General features: G+C 32.2%; 3 protein-coding genes across 3 annotated transcripts; 2 read left to right on the forward strand and 1 right to left on the reverse strand.

Annotated features, from left to right (window-relative positions):
• Positions 1–2,722: 2,722 nt before the first annotated feature.
• Positions 2,723–5,088, forward strand: LOC139882920 (transcription factor MYB58-like). The gene is made up of 5 exons (XM_071867167.1): positions 2,723–2,861; positions 3,902–4,031; positions 4,344–4,577; positions 4,722–4,790; positions 4,956–5,088. The coding sequence occupies exons 1-5, from the start codon at positions 2,723–2,725 to the stop codon at positions 5,086–5,088; spliced, it is 705 nt and encodes a 234-aa protein (XP_071723268.1).
• Positions 5,089–10,155: 5,067 nt separating this feature from the next.
• Positions 10,156–12,716, reverse strand: LOC139882921 (probable terpene synthase 6). The gene is made up of 7 exons (XM_071867169.1): positions 12,600–12,716; positions 12,136–12,409; positions 11,610–11,991; positions 11,227–11,448; positions 10,987–11,125; positions 10,658–10,906; positions 10,156–10,452 (listed from the first exon to the last, which is right to left on the reverse strand). Exons 1-7 carry the CDS (start codon positions 12,714–12,716, stop codon positions 10,156–10,158), a joined length of 1,680 nt encoding a protein of 559 aa, XP_071723270.1.
• Positions 12,717–13,713: 997 nt separating this feature from the next.
• Positions 13,714–20,374, forward strand: LOC139882922 (uncharacterized). The gene is given in 23 exon segments (XM_071867170.1): positions 13,714–13,904; positions 14,032–14,224; positions 14,571–14,879; positions 14,984–15,073; positions 15,491–15,755; positions 15,802–15,971; positions 16,096–16,203; positions 16,769–16,899; positions 16,994–17,123; positions 17,204–17,447; positions 17,450–17,494; positions 17,497–17,562; positions 17,648–17,791; positions 17,794–17,832; positions 17,835–17,876; positions 17,879–18,101; positions 18,234–18,381; positions 18,488–18,646; positions 18,843–18,917; positions 19,003–19,108; positions 19,193–19,356; positions 19,462–19,677; positions 19,748–20,374. Coding segments are annotated over 23 exon segments (3,885 nt in total).
• The last annotated feature ends 132 nt before the right edge of the window (positions 20,375–20,506 follow it).

The following is a 20,506-nucleotide window of genomic DNA, read 5'->3' on the forward strand; positions in this document are numbered from 1 at the left end:
CAACATGAAATACTTAATTAGAGGGACGATATATGATTTCAATTTATTTTTATTTATTATTTTAATTTCGCGCGTCTTTTTCTTCTTATATGAATGAGCAATTAAGTTTTCTTTTAAGCAAGTGCTAGGTTTCTTATGGATGCAAAATTAATGTATTAATCCTAAATGAAATAAAAATATATATGTGTGCATGTGATGACATCAGTGAGTATGTAATAAGTATGTGCATGCACTGCTTTACTCTTTTTTTTTTTCTCTCTGTTTCCCTAATTACTCTAGCTTTGTCTCTCTCTCTCTCTCTCTATTTAGTCGTAAAAAGTCATTTAAAGGTTAGTGAGATTCTACTAACCCGAAAACCTAGCTTGATTGTCAAGATTAGGTGTCAAATGGTAAAACCTCTTTATAATGTTAGTTTCCCTAACAAAAGACTTAACAACACACAGATTATTTTATTCAACTAATCTAATGGGAAATGATACATATAAAAATAGTATCAAGTAATGGGAAGACTTTGTAAGACTTACGAGAGAGAGATTGCATGGGGTCTAGGAGTTTGGCATAAAAAAAACTAAACCACGAAGATGCAAATTGGATAATATAATTTATTTATTTTTGATAATAATTGGATAATATAATTTAATAAATTAAAGGTACGCACTAAATTTTTGGGCTGGTGACCTAAATCATAAGACTTGAAATTATGATTAATTGTGTTATATATCACTATATCAGTATATGTCGACTCTACTTTGGACTTGCAGATCTGCTTTTTTAATTATTCATATATACACATTCTACATAACTTTCGTATACATAACGTTCAAACACTTTGCTATATATCACATCTCCATTTTTGTATGTCATGACCATAAGATCGGTGCCACGTACATAGGCATATCTTTTATAAATGCTTTGGAATTTGATACATAAAAAATTGAACCATGACAATATACTACTTCCGTTCCTAATTAATTATCGTTTTTAATATACAATTTACATAAAGAAAATGACAATTAATTAATTAAGGACGGATGGAATATGTATTTAGATAATGTGTGGGAAAATTTTAAAAAACAAGTCAATGAATCTGTCTGTTGGACAATAAATTCGCATCTATAAAAATTAATAATTTAATTATATAATAAAAAAATTACATAATAAATATTTATATTAATCATTATTAAATATAAGTCAAATATAATACCAAAAGAAAATTATTTTAATTTTATATTAATTATAATTATTTTATTTTTATTTCAAAATCTACGATCCTATTAAAATTAAAAAATTTGCAAAATAATAAATATAAGTAAAAAGTAAAAGTCACATATTAAGATTTGATTTCATAATAAAATTTATAATTGCATCTAATCAATTTAATTATTCTTATTTTTTGAAAAATAAGATATTCCCTTTTTAATTAGGAATAGAAAAAAATATGTAACGGATTTTTATTAGGAATAATAGTTTAACTGGAAAAAATTGAAAAAAATATTTTTTAATTTAATTAGGAATAATTTTTTCAATAATATGCCCGTTTAAATATAAGAAAGAAGATATGTCCGTTTTAATTAGGAATAAGAAAAATAAAATATAATGAATTTTAATTAGGAAAAATTTTAAATAAAAAAATTAGAAAAAAATATAGTGTATTATAATTTTATTTTTATTGTGTTTTGATTTTCTAGTTAGAATAGGAAAAGAAATAATATCATTGACTTAAAATTTTAACTTAAAACCTAATTAAACTCAAAGTAGTTCTAAAATACATGCGTCACATTACTATTCGTTAATAAAATGTCATGTATCGGATGTTTATTTGACAATAAAATTTGCATTTAAATTTACAATTAGAACAAATTTAAAATTAAAAATCTCATTATTGTCTATAAGAAATTATAACTTAAAACCTAATTAAACTCAAATAGTTCTAAAATACACGTGTCAAATTACTATTCGTTAATAAAATTTGCAATTAAATTTACATTTAAAAATTAAAAATCTCGCTGTTGGCTATATATAACATAAGATTTGAAGGAAAAAATAATTAAATTTTTTTTTTACCCGATTGTGGACGAATCAAAGTTGGAGATGGAAAATATCCATCCACAATTGATATAGCGCACAATTACTTGGTATAACATAAGATTTGAAGGAAAAAATAATTAAATTTTTTTTTACCCGATTGTGGACGAATCAAAGTTGGAGATGGAAAATATCCATCCACAATTGATATAGCGCACAATTACTTGGTTAGTACCTTCTAATTAAAATAAAATTATCAAATTTACGATATATAACATAATTTTATTCTTGTTTTGAGAAAAATAATTTATCTTCCACCTTCTAAAATGGAATTTGAGATATTTTTAATTCATAAAAACTTAAACTCCAGTTTCAAAAAAAAAAAAAAACCTTAAACTTCAATTAGTATATACGGCAATCAACAATTAATTAATAAATAAACATATCAAAGGGTGCAATGTACTTTTTGCGTATAGTGCCAAATACTATACTAAATATAAATAAATACTATTAAAAGACGTAACATATTTTCCTTGCATGCTATATATATAAACAAGCCTATGATTACGACCATTCCCTATGAATGTATATAAAGAGCTAGCCAGGGAGTCGATTAAGTGGATGTGAGTATTAATTTTATAAGTATAAATTATAATAATTTTACAGAGAGAAATTAGAGAGATCTAGAGAGAAAGAGATGGGTAATGGGAGAGCACCATGTTGTGACAAGAGCAAAGTGAAGAGCGGTCCATGGAGTCCTGCTGAGGATTTGAAGCTCATCTCTTACATTCAAACCCATGGCCATGATAATTGGAGAGCTCTCCCTAAACATGCAGGTCAGTTTTTAAATATTTAATTATTTCTTCATTGATGTATAATATTCTTTTATCCCAAAATCATGATATTAATTATATATTCGCACCATGCATGATTTATTAAGAAATTAATTACTAACCCATTTTCCTTAATCATTAATGTTAATTAACTTTACTGTTTCATTAAATGTTTTCCCGATACTGTTCGGTGCACGTATTAACGTCTACATCGTTTTTTATATGAGGGGGATGAAAACAGCTTTTTGCAAACAATTGACTTGATCAAAGAGTCTAGCTAGCTTTTGAACCATTTTTGTTAGGCACCGTATAATTGAGAAATTAATCTTTGTTTATCTATTATATAATAGATGTAAATTTTTTAATATAAAATTATATTGAAAAAATTGTATTGATACGGTAGTATAATATTCTAACAAAAATCCAAGTCGGCAACCTGAAATTGAATTTATGGTGTTCACATTAGGTAAAAGAATAAGAATATGAATTAACTAATAAGAAGTACTATACATTAAGGAATTAATGGATCGTTATTATATTTTAAATTAGAGTTTGACTCAATATGTTTGTAGGGCTGGCACCAATCATTTGAATTCTTTGGTTTGATCTGTTTTTCAAACTTTAAATTTACTAGAAGGACATTGACAAGATGATGTCTAATTTCAAAGCATATATAGCATTTATAAACTAATTAATTAATCCATATGATATTTTCCTGCATGATTTCTCTACATGCTTTGAGTCAACGTTTTACTACCCTCAAAACATTGATATCGTCTTAGTGAAGAATAATGTTGTTATATATTTTATATTTTTATTATTCTAAAAAATAATAATTATATGATTTTAAGTTAAGTTATCTAATTTATATTATATAAAAAAAAAAAATGTGGCCTAGGCGCCGATCGCTTTTTTGGACTAAGGCTTTGCAACGATGAAAAATGTTATGCATAAACTAATCAAAGACATGCATTTCTATTTCACATTGACAGTACTACTACGATGGTTTTAATTACATTTTTTTCTTTTTCTTTTTGGTGTAGGATTGTTGAGATGTGGCAAAAGTTGTAGGTTGAGGTGGATTAACTACTTACGACCCGATGTGAAGCGAGGCAACTTCACGATGGAAGAAGAAGATACAATTATCAGGCTACATTCTACTTGGGGAAACCAGTAAGCATATAATCTACAATTAATTTAAATATATTTGATATAAAAAATGTATTGTTCTAGTTTTCTTTCTACATATATATGATAATTGCAACGCTTAACTAATACAATCTATCTCAAAATTAATTATCTCAGAAGACAAACCCACGTCCTCATGAAAAAAAAAAAAAAAAATGTCTAATTTTTTATTTTTTTTACCTAATACATTCTATATCAAAATTCACTATATATCCCATAAGACGAACCCAAGTCCTCACACGAAAACAATGCCTAACTACTATAATATTTAATTAACGTTAATTAATTATATTTCAGGTGGTCAAAGATCGCATCAGAATTACCAGGGAGAACAGATAATGAGATCAAGAACGTGTGGAATACCCATTTGAAGAAACGTTTACGGGTACTGGATCTGCCCGATAAAACCAGTGGGGATGATCATCTTCATATGGATAATTCTACTAATTTCACCTCCTCGTCCTCCACCTCAAGCGCAATTTCTTCCGCCAAAAGTAACATAAATAATATCGATGCTGAATCTCAGTTCGAGTCTACTCAAGAACCTAACTATTTTGCCTCAAAAATGGTCAAATCGAATGATCATATGTTGATCGCTGGTCTATCGGACGAGCTACCGCTAGAGATGTCAGCTAATTCTTCGATCTCTTCCAATGTGTCGAACCCTAATTCGAGCCCATTGGAATCAGTTTTTTTTGAATTTGGATCATACAACAACACGTTGGAAGAAGTTAATAAACCTGAGGATGATAATTATCAGATTGTGACAAATGACATGGTGATAAACTCTTCAAGTCCATTCATGGAGTCATTTTTTGATGATATTGGAGAAATTTATAATTACGGTTTCAACGACATAATGGAGTCGGTTAATGCTAATCCCGATGATCGTGATCAGATGACGAATACAAAATTAGAGATTCCGTATGATTCTGATTTCAATTTAGATTTATGGAGCTTCCTAGAGTGTGATCAGGACTCGGGGTCGATCGAAAATATTGAAGATCATGAGCTTGGCTTCGGGAAACCGATCGACAACTGAAAATTTTATTGATCATATATATATATAGTACAGAAAAAAAAAATTGAGATATATAGTTGAGCCAGGTTTTGATTACAATTATTTAATATTGAATCCTGGTTGGGACTTAATTAACTAACCTATTTTCATTTTTCTTCTATTTTCATTACACTTGCTAATATAAGTTAGTTAAAAAAACAATTGAACATATAGAATCATCACACACACATACCTTGGTTGATTTGAAAATTAATTAATTAGCCATATTTACAACTTCTGTATACATGTAGTACTATATTACATTCTCTGACAAAATATTGTTATTAATACTTTCTCCGTCCCAAATTAATCTAAAAAATTTCACATAAATCAATAAAATATATTTTTTAATTAATTTTTCAATATAATTGTGATTGTATATATGAGTGAATTGGTGAGGAAGAGTATATGAAGGATATGAGGGTGAAGATGGTGAAGATGGGGAGGATATAATGAAAAAATATAATTAATGTTCCTTAAACTTGTCAAAATTTACATATAATTTGGACAAAAATTTATGTTTATATTAACATATAATTTGGGACGGAGAAAATATATTATGTATTCAAAAAATATCGGTCCATATATATGTTTTGTTCTCAAAAACAACAAGTACGTTAAGTGGGTTTGTGATTATAAGCGAATGATGTGTGATTTAAATTTTCACATATTAAATTCTTTTTATTACATTGCGGACTATACGATTCGAACCTCAGATTTCTCGAATGAAGGAGGGGATGCTCACCAATTGGACCACGTCTTGGTGCTTACATTTTAATACATCCATTTCACAATATTTAATATTTTAGTTAAAATGACATGACATAATTAATAAGATATATTAAAAGTATTTTTGTAAAAAAATAAAATTTATTAAACTTCATTATATATATAATTTAAAAAATATTTTTTATAAAAGTAACTTCATTATATTTAATTAATTATACAAATCCATCTTAACCAAAATATCTAGTGTGAAATGGCGGAAGTAAAAAAAACTAACATGTACAACTTTTTTTTTTTTTTTTTGAAGTTACATGTACAACTCTTTGTATAGGTTTTGCCCGAGTATACTGTACTTTACATTCTTCAAAAGTAAACACTTTGTGTTAGTGTATCCCCCACCAATAGGAAATGAGTGATCAGGCAAACTTGAAAGTACGAGGCTTTACTTTGACTTTGACAAATTTGAAGTGGAGATTGTGTCCCTCATTAATTTGACCTTCAATGAAGGCTCAATCGTTTTCGTATATAGTCGTCGAAAAATATCATCAAGCTAGGCGTAATCAAACGCATCAGTAATTACTTTAGCACTGCAGAATTTAACGTATGGTAATCCCAAATGGTAAAAATTTGCCTCATGTAGGAGGTTAACCAACCACAAGAAAAAAAGATATGTGGTAAATTTTTTATAGATAATAGTAAGATTTTAAAATTTAAATTTATTTTAATATGTAAATTCAATTATAAATTTTATTGGCAAATCTTAGATGTATGACGTTTTATTAACGAATAGTAATTTGACACATGTATGTATTTTTGAACATTAGGTTTAATTAGATTTTAAATTACAATTTTAAGTTAATAATATTATTTTTTCCTATTTTAATTAGAAAATTAAAACACAATAATGAATTCCTAATAAAATTTTACCAATTATTTTTTTTTCTAATATAATAATTGTATTCTTAATTCCTATCTATTATTTAAAAAATTATTTCTAATAAAATTCATATATTCGTTTCTCCTATTCCTAATTAAAATGGACATATTTTCTTTTTTTCTATTCAAATGGACATATTATTTAAAAAATTATTTTTAATTAAATTATAATATATATTTTTTTTTAATTTTTCATGAAACTATTATTTTTCATAAAAATCGATTATTTTTTTCTTTCTATTCTTAATTAAAACGTTATATATTATTTTCAAATAATAGAAAAAAAAATTGATTAGATGCAATTATAAATTTTATTATGAAATCAAATCTTGACATATAATTTTTATCTTTTGTTATATTTATTATTTTTGAAAACAAAATATATTTTAAATTTAATGAGATTGTAGATTTTAAAATAAAATCAAAATAATTATAGCTGATATAAAGTTAATATAATTTTTTTGATATAATATTTTATATAGATTTAATAATATTTAATAAAAATAATTATTATATAATTTTTTATATGATATATATTTAAATTATTAATTTTTGAAGTTACAGAATTTTCGTCCAATGAGCCGGCCCACAGATTTGTATAGTTAAATCTGAAATTTTTTATACAGGAGCTGTTTGGTCTTGATAAAAATCTTTACATTCAAATCGCTTTTGAAGATTACCTTTTAAAATTCACAAATCCATTAAAAAATATAATAATAGAGATACGAAATTTATGTATATAAACTCTTCAAAAAAAAAAAGAAATTTATGTATATAAAAAAAATTAAAATACTTTAATAATATTTTATTTTTAAATTTTTAAATAACGTGAACTAAACATAATCTTAAAATAAATAAATTTAAAAATTCATATTTAACTATATCTGCCACGTATATTATTTTGATTCGCGATCGGTTAGTTTTCCCATCTCAAATATGAACTCAAAGCACCATTTTCAATATTTTTTTCTTCAACATTTAATAATATCCGGAAATGCAAAATAACATAACATGTGAATATAAATAAGCAAAATATAATTAGAGGCTACAAAAAACTCTGGAAGAATATCTTACACTACCAAATAGATGTTGACACACATAATTTGATTAGTCTTCTTAACATATACTATACTATCTCAAAATATACTCAAATTTTTAAGTAGAAATTTGCATTTAATTATTTAAATTCATCTGATTTAATTTACTTTAGAAATTCTTGCCTTTTTTTGACATTTTTTTTTGACAATTAGAAATTCTTGCTAGGCTAAGGCTGCGGAGAGATTAATTTATTAGATAATTAAATATTAGATGAAGTCTAAAAAATAAGATAATTTCCTTTCAAAAAATAAAATATCGATAAACCTACATTTCTCATGGGAATAAAAATATTAGTAACCCAATCATACTATATATACTGTTTGTAAACTAGAATTAAAGTCAGATAATTTTATTTTCTTAATTAGTGGTTGGGAACAAAAATAAATGATCCATTCAAAGTCTTTAAGCTAGGAAACCGAGAATAGCAAGTCAAAGTTAACTGCGTCACAATTCAATTTCTTTTGAAATGCTTAGTTAATGACTTGCTGTGCTGCTGCTGATGATACATATGAAAAATATATTACTTATGTACTGCACAAAATGTGACTAGATAGATAGTTTATAGTATATATGATTGAAATATTCTAAGTGGGTAGGTAACATTCCCCACTAACTTTGTTTCCTTTTTCGTATGATATTGTTGTTCATACTGTTGAAATCCTAGTTGAACATGGCAATTCACAATTGTTCGATGGATTAGTTTAGAAAATAAAATTTCTTTCTTTCCATTTGTGATAGCCTAACATTACATAGTACTTGATCGTAACGGAGATACAGTACTACACATATATAACATCAGCCGTGCTGCATGAATGCGCTACGATTAATACGTACAAATTTTTGGAGGATGTTTGGAGTAAGTTACGCAATTAACACGTCGAAGTCGGTCTTTGTAGTTGTTTTCTGTAGTGCCCTGAACTAACAACTATTTATGACATGTAGACATTGGGTAATGAAAATAGTCCACACGCACACATTGATCAATATCTCATGATCACTAGATTCATACGACTAAGTCTTTGAAAATTTGATATATTGTCAATGCAAAATTGACGTTACTTGTATTGTAGGTGCTCATTGACAAAATGACTAGGATGACTCTTACATAATTGTAACTGTAGGGCATTGAAGAGTGTCCTTTACTTCTTGTGGCTAAAAATGTTGGTTAAAAACTGTGAGAATTGTCCAACCAGAATATGACTCAATGATAAAGATATTTCTTCTTTCGAAAATCATTTTTTTAAAAAATAAACTTTAAATAAATAGATTATTTTATTAGGCATCTCAAAGCGGAAAAAAACTGTGGGAATATTTTAATTATGAAATATATGGAATATGTTAAATACTATATATATTTTGTTTCGTGTGCGCCTAAATTTTTCTGATGGCCCAGCCCAACTGGCATTATGATTAATTATCCAAGCATATATGCAGCTTTGTTTCCACTTCAGATTTCGGCCCAGTTTTTAGATACAATTTTTGATGTTATACATATGATATTCTAAAGTTTTTTTTTTTTTTGATAATTACATTTTCTAAAGTTAAACTTTGAAGAACCGATTATTTCCTTCTTCTTTTTTGAAGTTGCAGGTTCACTGTCATGGTATTATTGTACAACATGTTCTTTAAAACTTTTGTCTTTGCATTATTTTCATGCAAGATCAAATCAACTCTAATAAATCATCATTCATCACCATATAATCAATGTCATGAAAAAAATAAAAGTTGGTATTTTTCACTTCTATCGGCGATTTTTACTTTGAAGCAAACTTTTATATATAAAACTAAAACATAAAAATAATACGAATATCGAAAATAAAAATAAAAAATACACTAAAAAAATTCACCAATTGGCCATTCCCTCTTACTTTACCCTCCTAAATTGACTAATCACTCTATCAATTCATTCCAATAAGAAGGATTGGGGTCAAGTCACGTAATGTCAAATTTGACCCTCTTGTTTTTAGTTACAGAAATTCTGTCTTAATTTTTGCAATTCCAATTGGTATAAGCTTCTATGCACCTATATGCATATGCAAGTTTGTTTAAGCAAACAATATATAGATTGATTGGATCCAGTTTCAATTTAAAAAGATTACACACTTAAATGATACAGAAAACTATACAATATATCACCTAGCTTATAACATAATGCTGAGTACATTAACGTTATAGTCTTATTTATAGTAGCTTATAACGTAATTGAAGCTAGCTAAACTCAGAGCACACTATCAAACACACATTTTAGTACACACACATATATATATATCTATTCGATCGGTGACATTTTCACATAGGTATGGGCTGAATAAGCAAAGAGTCGATATGAAACTTCAAAGACTCTTCTGGGTTGGTGTATCCATCATCATACCTGTAACCAACCTCCACGGACCGAGCAAGGTTGACGATTCGCATTAGGACGGCCATCGACATATGACTTGTTTGATTCATGAAGTCGTCATTTAAGCTTTTCCAAGCACAGTCGACCCTCTTATTGCTAGCTTCGACGGCCTCCTTCTCACTCACATTATATTGCTTCATGTAGCATTCGATAAATGAAGCAACATGTCCTCTCTTCTGCTCAGCCTACATTAATTCATTCAATTGTTTAATTTAAATATCACTATGTCGTAAATTGGCAAATTTATTTAAAGTTACTATATTTGTCTAGCTTCAAATAGATACGTTTAAACTCTTAAGTTTTATTGAAAGTTGGTGTATCTATAAATAAAAAATGTGTCATCTATTTGAAGGCGAAATGAATTTTATTTGAAACTTAGTTAGCAATTACTTCATGAGACACCGTATCATTGATGAGACGACAAATTTCCTGATTAGCGACTTGCATTTTAGGCAGAGCTTTAACCCATTCAAATGCCTCATTCCCGGCGAGCTCTCCCATCCCGATAAAACAACACATTGCTATGGCTGTATAGCAGCTCGATGTCAACGCATTGCTCATATATTCCTCCACTCCGGGCACATACCCTTTGTTGCACCATTCAGCCTCAACATGGTATGCCCTAACCAGTTCTTTAAACTACAATATTATATCAATTAACTCTATCAAATTAGTTCATGAAATAGTTTATTTCAAAAACATTATCTTAAAGGACGTACCGAATCTCTTGTATAGGAGGTGTTATAAGAAAGTCCTTCCTTAGTCAACTCATCGTCCCATTCATCAAACAAATTTAACAGAGTTTGATAAACACATTTCATGTATTCTGGCAGCTCATCAACCACATCCAAGTTCATCCTAAAATAGGAAAATTCAGCAAAAAATATTTAAGTTAGCTTAATTAAGAATTTAATTAAACCCATCCCTCTATATATATAGTACAAAATATACAAATTAACCTTTGAATTGCGTCGGTAAAAATCCGAAGCTCTTCGATGGTGCCATATACGTCGTAAGTGTCATCTATAATTGACATCACCTCTACAGCTTTAGAGACTATCATCCGAGCTTTTGAGAATTGAGGTTCAAAGTAAACTGCAAATGCCCAGCAAAAGTAAACCTCCACAATTCTATCTCTCGCGTAAGTAAGGTTTGCAGAGATGTCTAAGTTTCTGTACCACCTGAATTTCAAGCAAATTAAAGCACATATATATAAATAAATATGGATTAGGAAAAATATAAAGTATATAAATGGTTCCTATAACTAATCATGTAAGAAAACTATTACTCCTAAATCCTAATTAGCTAAGGAGAGATAACTTGAGACACAAGTTTCGATTACTTGGTAAGTTGGTATAACTCCTCTTGATACAAAAGCTGCAGCCGATTGAAATCTATCTTGGCAAATTTGAGCAAAGTATCGTTCTTGGACTCGTCTTGTTCGTAAAAAGAGATGAACTGCCTAGCAGCTAGCCTGGGAATGCATTTGTTGAGCGGCCGATGAAGGGCACTCCTTATAAGTTTTGCCAAATGAGGACTCGATTGATCGGTGGCCGTACTTAAGGACTCCAAGCGAGATTTTGTAAAAGTAAGGGCATCATCAAGTATTTGTTCTCCATTCATTGCTAGTTGACATGCTTCATATAAACTCAACATCCCCTTGGCATCTCCGATCAGAGCTTCTTTGAATTTTCCATCACTATCCCTAAATTTTTCGAACACATCTGAAAAAGCAAACATTAGTCTTAAAAATACTCCATCCATCTTCAAAACAAATGACGTTTATCCAATTTTAAATGAATCTAAAAAGATAAAGCGCCATATATTAAAGACATATATAGTATTTTGCAAATGATGAGACTGCATACCACAAGGCATTATGTGACCATGTTCCCTAAACAGTCGAAACAAATTCGCAACACCATAGAGATCAAAGCCAAGAGCATCGACGAGACTCGTGAGGGAATCAAAAGCACTGGCTAGTTGTTGTGCAATTTCACTTTCAAAGTGATACGAGACTCCAAGAGAACATAGTACGTCAATGAGGCCAACATTTTTCAATGGCTCGTTTGTGGAAGCCATTAACAACTTCTTCACCGTCACTTTCAGCGTTTTAATATCTTCATCATACCTTCCCATCACCTGTATTAAAAAAAAAAAGAAATTCTCATCGTTAACCAATTACGAAATCTTCTTTGTATGACATTGCCGATTCAGAAAAGTAAATGAAATTCGCAGTCGATACTTAAAAAAAAAAAAAAACTATATTTATAGTTTTCGAAAACATGTATTTAAATGAATATTGCTATATATTTAATTCATATATACGTACTTTTCTATCAACAGAAAATGAAGCAAAGCGATCACCCCAAAGAGGAGGTGGAAAGTTTGCTGTTCGGCGAACAACATCGGAGTTCACCGGTGAAACTGAATTTATTTCCAGTGCCATTGTTAATGATATTAATAATTCTAAGATTGAAGGTTTTAAGCAATAAGTTTTTATTTTTTTGTGATTTCATGTAATCAAGAACAAGAGCTATTAATAGATGCCCATGCACTTAAAGCTCGCAATCCTATTGCTCCTAAAAACAAATGCTAGTAAGTAAACAATCAAATCTTACTTTTAAAAAGAATAAAAAAAAATCTTACTTTTAAAAGGAAAATCTAGGGGAAAGGTGGAAAGCTAAATGCATCCTGTAGGCCTCAGTAAGGTAGTTAAAAATTAAAATCTATCGAGAAATTAGGATGAAAGATGATTTTTGAACTCATCCAAGATCTGTCAAACCGTAAGCAGTATGTCTGATGAGTTCTATTAAGTCTTGTTTTGGATGAATTTGTTTATCATTACTGATTTAGGATCGAGCGCTTTTACGTTTTGAAATGACCGATCGCTTCAATTCCTTAGTTTCAGAGTGTAGGCTCTGCGAGAACTTCCATCATACTGTTATCACTTTTCACTTTTGGTCCATGATAAACTTGCTTCAACAGTATAAAGAAAACTATAGAAACGCCTTGAATTCTTTTTCACATTGCTCCAGGAGTTTTTTCTTTACAACGGGTGGGATCCTCTTTCATCAACAATAGAAAAAGAGAATGTACAATTTGGTCTTTCCACCATCCTTTCCCATAAGACTGTATATAAAAGGGCATGAAACCATGGCCCAACCCAAAAACTCCAAGACCATGATTTTTGGTTCGGATAAGTTTGGCCCAATAGGTAAACAAGTTGGGTTTTTTAAACCATTTGCACTTTACCGGTTCGGGTCGTGATTTGTCGGGTAAAACCAACAAGAACTGAAATGAAAGTTCATGTCCAACTAATTTATCGAGAAACAAAAAAGAGGGAAAGATGATTGAGCTTCTGTTTGTATTCCATTCCATGGCGCGAATCTGAGAGAGGACGACGACGCATAGCTGCTGGAATTCATCTCAGGCGGTTTCTTTAGATGGAAGAAGATAATCTATTTGGTGCTTTCATTGAAGAAAGCAACAGCTTATTATTCTCGCAGCTAAAAACATACTGCTTAGAGCTTTTAGAATTCATACAAAATCCTAACAGGAGTGACTCCTCTGCGAATGTTTCCTTGCTTCAGCTTCTCCGCTCTTCATCTTCCCATGCTTTGCAGCCTTTCTTCGAGTAAGCCTCTCACATCTTTTGTTTTTACTTCAGTTATATTCAAATTTCTGGTTTGTTTGTTACGATATGTAAGTTCAAATGCACATAGAATGTTGACGTTTGCGTCTTTTTTCGATGTTTGTTTCAGCTACTGTTTGTTTCCTTTGCTTCTGGTGTTGGATGCTGCAGTTAACAGTAGATCACGGCATAAAGAGGATTCGAAAATGAAAAGTTCGACTGAGGATACCCTGCCTCGTAAAGTTAGTGATAGAGTGGCCGAAGGTGTGATGGAATGTTTGGAGGAGCTTCTGACGAAGTGTTGTTTAGGATCAGTTGATCAGGTGATTTTGACTTCAACTTAATATTGCACGTGTAGCACTGTACATATAGAGTCCAGAGCTCTTCTTGAAGTAGTTAATTGGATATGTTATCTGAAGTGATTAAGTAATGGATATTTAATAAGAGGTTGTTGTTGCAGAACTGACAATAAGCCGCAGCTAGTCATACTCATCACTACATTTTGAAGTTATGCATTTCAGATGATCTGTGTCGAAACATCTGAGTCAAACGTCAGCTCATTGTTCTTCTGAATGAAATCTTGTTGCAAGATTTAGACAATTCAAATGTTCATCTCACACTATTTCCTGAAGTTATTTCGTAAAAATGTGTTATCCTTTGCTTCTACAGATGGTCGTGGTGCTGAAGAAATTGACTTATGCAGCCTTGCTTTCTCCATCTGAAGCTTCAGAGGAGTTTCGCCTGAGTGCAATAAAATGTTTCAAGGCCTTGCTTTTGAGTTTGCTTCCTTGTTCGGATCAGTCTTGTTCATGTAAAAAAGGTTCTGGCTCGCCAGCGCTCTCAGAGAGTGGAGATTTGCATACTTCACTTACTCTGCATACAAAATTTGATTCACAAGGGAAAGAGTGTCTGCTGGCCTTTTTGCAGTCACAAAATGCTTCAGCTGCTGTTGGGCACTGGCTATCCCTCCTTCTCAAAGTACTTTTCTACTTCGTTTTTTCTGACTGAATTTTGATCTCAAACTATCCTATGGTTCTCTTCATTTAATTTATATAGTGCGGTAATGGTTTTTTTTTTTAAAGGCTGCAGATACTGAGGCTTCACTTGGACAGCGGGGCAGTGCAAAGCTTCGTGCTGAAGCATTTATCACACTCCGGGTGCTTGTGGCAAAGGTAATACTAGTAAAACTGATTTGGTGTTTGGTTCAAGGTTATTGTGACTCAGCTCCGTGCAAATCCTCGTTGAGATGAGTATTACAATGTTTGGTAGATGAATAGTTCTCGCTTAGCCCCTTGTAATGAATGATCATTATTAATGTTGTAGACTAGGCGTGCTGTTATAATCCTTTTAGGACTCCTTTATATTTGCACCCAGGAGTCGAAAACTATTTTATATCCTGTTTTATTTAGCTCATGTTGGTCATTGGAAAACATGTCTAATTGTCTAGTATATTGATGCTGGTCTACATTGTGCTTCTTGCTTGTACACATAGTCACTTGCTCATTAACCAGTTTGTGTCTTTTTTGTTTGCAAGAGCACCTTACCATGTAAAAAATAGTTTATTTTTGTTCTGTTGATTCTTTTTGCAGGTTGGTACTGCTGATGCATTGGCCTTCTTCTTACCTGGTGTTGTTAGTCAATTTGGCAAAGTTTTGCATGTCTCAAAAACAATGATTAGTGGGGCTGCGGGAAGTAGTGAAGCTGCTGCACAAGCAATTAAAGGCCTGGCTGAATATATTATGATAGTCCTCTCTGATGATGCTAATTTACCTAGCATTGACATGCCCGGAAGAAATTTTGGTAGCTTTGATACAAAAGTGTATAAATCCACACATTCATTTCTGGAGGAACTTCGTAACCCTGCCCATTAAAGCTCACCCTTCTCGTGAAATTGAGACAGTAGATGCCGGTGCTCAAGTGGCAAAGATGGGCAGTGAACAATCAGAATACACACAGAAGAATATCAGTTTGGGAGGGAAAAAAGGATCGCTACATGTGGATCGTACAGGAGAATGGATTGAGAAAACTTCAGCACATGTGAATAAGTTATTGCTTGCGGCTTTTCCACATGTATGCCCTTTTTCTTCTTTGGTTTTCATTATAACTTGTAGGGGTATTTACGTTTTGGACTACAACTATTCCACTGTTTTTGTGAGGTCTTTATTTTGTCTGCTGATATAAACTTGTTTGTCAGATTTGTGTTCATCCAGCACTAAAGGTAAGAAGCAGCCTCCTGTCTGCCATAAAAGGATTGTTGTCGAGATGCAGCCAAATGCTGCAAGAGAGCAGACTTATGCTTTTGGTAAGCTGAAAATCAGTACTGTATTTATGCATTTTAATGGCGGGTATCAAAACTGGAAGTGGTAAATGAAAAGCTGACAATAGAGGGTAGAATTTAGAAATAATGTTATTTTTTTCCCCTCTCAGAAAGTAGAAATTGTTGTTGATAGCTACTACCTCCATTTCAAAATAGTTGGTGTTTTGAGTTTCAATGGCATGTGTAATTAAATAGGTACATCAAGGATATTTTTGTGAAGACAAAAAGAGCTCAAGCTTCCCCTAATTGAGCAAAACAACATGCATAACTTAAGAAATATTTTGTTTTAAAAAATTACCCTCATTGCATCTATTAATTACACATGCCATTGAAACTGAAAACATCAACTATTTTGAAATGGAGGGAGTATAAAAAGCATTCATAATTTTCTTTCAGGCATGCCATTACTTTCCATTTCTTTGCATGAAGAATCTTCGTTCATATACCCCTGGAAAGATATGAAATGAAGTTTAGGGATGTCCATTAGCCTGTTCATCTATCTCTCTCTCTCTCTCTAATGGTTCTTACGGTTCTTCACTGCTACTTGCAGGAGTGCTTATGTGTCTTGGTAATCGATGATTCTGAAGATGTTTCCACTGCTGCACAGCAGTTTCTTGAATATTTGTTCTCATCAAATGAGAAAAGTCGTGTAGAAAATGATCTAGCCGAAATATTTAGCAGGTTTGCCGTCTGTGTGTATATCCTTACAACCTTGCTGCAATGATGTGCTTTAATTTTTTTTCCTTCTAAAAGATCTCAACTTGTTTTTATGAAGGCTCATCAAGAAGCTTCCAAAGGTAGTGCTGGGAAGTGATGAATTATTTGCACTCTCGCATACTCAACAATTACTTGTAGTCATATACTTTTCTGGTCCTCAGTTTATGGTGGATCACCTTCGATCACCTGTACGTGCCTACCTCCCATCCCTAGTATTGTTCTTGCTTTCATTATGTGATGTTACCAATAGTATTTCATTGCTCTGTAGGTAACAGCGGCCAGATTTTTGGATGTGTTTTCTGTCTGTCTTAGTCTGAATTCGGCATTTACTGGCTCTCTGGAGAAGCTTATGTTAGCGAGGACATCCTCTGTAGGATACCTTAAATCTGTTGCTGAGCTCAAAGGTCGTTCTCTTATTATCAGTGAATGCCAAGATGTTATAAAAGCGCCTCCATCTGATATATCAAAGGCCAAAAGTTTCCCGGAAAAGATGATAATCACCAATATGAGATTGTGAAGGATTATGAACTTCCTAGGCTGCCCCCTTGGTTTACATTTGTTGTAGTCAGAAACTATACCAGGCCCTTTCAGGAGTTCTTAGACTAGTAGGTTTATCTCTACTGGCAGGTTATCTTTTTTCTCTTAAACTCGTCACTTAAATTTGACTGTTTTATGCCATCTGTTCTAACACAGCTTTCTTGCCTGTTTGTAGATTACAAAAGTGAAAGTCATATGTCAGTTATTGCTGATATTCCGTTGGGTTACTTGCGCAAACTAGTCTTTGAGATTCGAGCAAAGGATTACAACGGAGAGAGTTGGCAGCAATGGTATAACCGGATTGGCTCAGGTCAATTGCTGCACAGGCGAGCACCGCAGTATGCATTCTTACTGAGATGATATTGGTATGTCAGATCAAGCAGTTGATACCTTCTCAGGAATGTTTACAATTCGATGGTTAAAAAATATATTTGGAGAATCCCACAAGAAAAAGGTGCAAAGAGTCATGCCATCGATTGCATTGGTAAAATATTACATGAATATGTATCTCCTGAAGTTTGGGAGCTCCCTGTGGATCGCACATCCCCTCTTCTACACTCTGCTGGTGAAGTTGAAGATCCCCCTCAGCACTTTTTCCACGACGTTGCTATGCTACACCAGGAAATGCAAACTTCCCTTCCTAAAATCGCATAATGTCTTTGAACTGAGCAATATATCCTTCTTCATAGATACTGATAAACTGAATGGAACTTTGCTTGTCTATAACAGGTTATCCTTGAGGGAATAGGTGTGTTTGCCCTTTGCCTTGGGAAAGAATTTGCATCCAGTGGATTTCTTCATTCATGTCTTTACCTTTTGCTCGAGAATCTTATCTGTTCAAGCTACCAAGTTAGAAGTGCCGCTGATACTGTTTTGCATGTTCTAGCGGCAGCATCTGGTTATCCAACGGTGAGTTTGTGAAGCAAAGTTTATTTCAAATTCTCATTGATAATTTTTTTTTCTGGAAATCGATTTACTCTTAATTTTTTGCATGGTCTGGTATTTATATTTGTAGGTTGGGCACCTGGTTTTGGAAAATGTAGACTATGTTATTGATTCTGTCTGTCGACAGTTGCGAAATTTGGATCTCAACCCCCATGTGCCGAATGTGCTTGCTGCCTTGCTTTCCTATATAGGAGTTGTTAATAGAATATTACCTCTGCTGGAGGAACCGGTATCACCTCCCTCTATTTCCTCTTTTCTTTTTTTCTCGATCCCAATTTCACGTCACAAAAAAAATAGGACTGGTTCCCTTATTTGAAATCTGACGACTATGATCTCTGCATTAGTTCTGTTCTTCTGTTCCTTCCACTATGACATGTTTATTAGTAAGCTTGACTTGAGACAATAGTTTATGTTAAATCTTGCAGATGCGTTCTGTTTCAGAAGAACTTGAAATTCTTGGCAGACACCAGCACCCTGATTTAACTCTTCCCTTTTTGAAGGTTATACCTATTACTTCCACCAATTTATTACAATACACCAGCAACCATCTGTCCACTGAGCTTTATTGTATCATTTGAACTTTAGGCTGTGGCAGAAATTGCAAAGGCTTCCAAGCGTGAGGCTTTGTTGCTACCAGAACAAAGCGAATGTTACTTGAGACATGTTGAATCTGAAATATCTAATCTGAAAGATGATGCAACCTCAGGTAGGTTTTGATTTTATTTTCAGCTTTACAAAATCATGTTCTGATATATTGATTGTTGTCATGGTTTACTAACAGACACGGAACAATGGGAAAATATTTTGTTCAAGTTGAATGAATCGAAAAGATATAGAAGAATAATTGGGTCAATTGCTGGTTCATGTTTGATTGCCGCAACCCCTTTACTAGCCTCAGAAAAGCAAGCATTGAGCCTGCTAGCCCTAGATATTATTGAGGTAAAGTCTATGGATTTTTTATTTATTTTTAATTGTCTTTACATAATAGTGGCAGTTTTTGCATTTTCATCGTTGTATAACTGATATTTTTCCTTTTCGTTAAAGGACGGCATTGCAACCCTAGCCAAAGTTGAAGAAGCTTATAAGCTTGAGACGAAAACTAAGGAAAAAATTGAAGAGTTGCTTCTTTCATGTTTTCTGTATGAGCTGAAAGATTCCATGGATGCTGCTGATGATAGTGCTGAAGAGAACAGATTGCTACCCGCGATGAATAAAATATGGCCCTTTTTGGTCATATGTATTCAAAACAAAGACCCCATGGTAAGCAACTACTTTTATAGGCAGTTACCAAATTCATGCATTTTATCTAATGACTGAAAATTTTCAACAGGCTATTAGACGATGTTTAAGTGGAATAAGCAGTGTAGTCCAAATCTGTGGAGGCGATTTCTTTTCGCGTCGTTTCCAAACTGACGGTCCCCATTTCTGGAGACTTCTAAGCACATCGCCATTTCAGAGGAAGCCCACCAGCAAAAAAGATGAAAATACCCCTTTACGCCTTCCTTACAGGAGTAGTCCTGTCTTTTCCGACGATTCTCTAGCCGAAGCTACAAGCATCAAAGTCCAAATTTCTGTGCTTAACATGATTGCTGACCTGTCTCGAAATCCAAGGAGTGCTTCGGCATTAGAAGTAGTCCTCAAGAAGGTAAGTGGACTTGTGGTGGGAATAGCTTGTAGCGGCGTTGTCAAACTTCGAGACGCATCTATCAATGCCCTTCGTGGACTTGCATCTATGGATTCTGATCTTGTTTGGCTTCTGATAACTGATGTTTATTACTCGTCGAAAAAGAGAGACGTTCCTTTACCCCCCTCGTCTGACTTTCCTGAGTTCTCTCAAATTTTGCCTTTGCCTTCATCACCAAAAGAATTCCTTTATGTGCAGTATGGAGGCCAAACTTATGGTTTTGACATTGACTTTGCTTCTGTAGAAACAGTGTATAGAAAACTATTCCCTTAATATGCTGTCAAATCAGTTTTATTATTCAATTAGGTGAATCATAATTAATTTTAAGAATTGGGATACCATTTTTACTCTTTTGTATAGCTGCGTCTTGTGCGAATGTGATCTTGGACATTATTACATATAAAC

This window comes from Rutidosis leptorrhynchoides, unplaced genomic scaffold, assembly GCF_046630445.1.
Source record: "Rutidosis leptorrhynchoides isolate AG116_Rl617_1_P2 unplaced genomic scaffold, CSIRO_AGI_Rlap_v1 contig326, whole genome shotgun sequence".
Classification (NCBI taxonomy): Eukaryota; Viridiplantae; Streptophyta; class Magnoliopsida; order Asterales; family Asteraceae; genus Rutidosis; species Rutidosis leptorrhynchoides.

Excerpts from the sequence above, each read along its gene's own strand:
- LOC139882920 (XM_071867167.1), top strand. The coding sequence starts at position 2,723 with ATGGGTAATGGGAGAGCACCATGTTGTGACAAGAGCAAAGTGAAGAGC. Across the intron at positions 2,862-3,901 it reads AGCTCTCCCTAAACATGCAG|GATTGTTGAGATGTGGCAAA; the intron begins GTCAGTTTTTAA and ends TTTTTGGTGTAG. Across the intron at positions 4,032-4,343 it reads CATTCTACTTGGGGAAACCA|GTGGTCAAAGATCGCATCAG; the intron begins GTAAGCATATAA and ends ATTATATTTCAG.
- LOC139882921 (XM_071867169.1), bottom strand. The coding sequence starts at position 12,716 with ATGGCACTGGAAATAAATTCAGTTTCACCGGTGAACTCCGATGTTGTT. Across the intron at positions 12,410-12,599 it reads CATTTTCTGTTGATAGAAAA|GTGATGGGAAGGTATGATGA; the intron begins GTACGTATATAT and ends TTTTTAATACAG. Across the intron at positions 10,453-10,657 it reads ATGATACGGTGTCTCATGAA|GCTGAGCAGAAGAGAGGACA; the intron begins GTAATTGCTAAC and ends GAATTAATGTAG.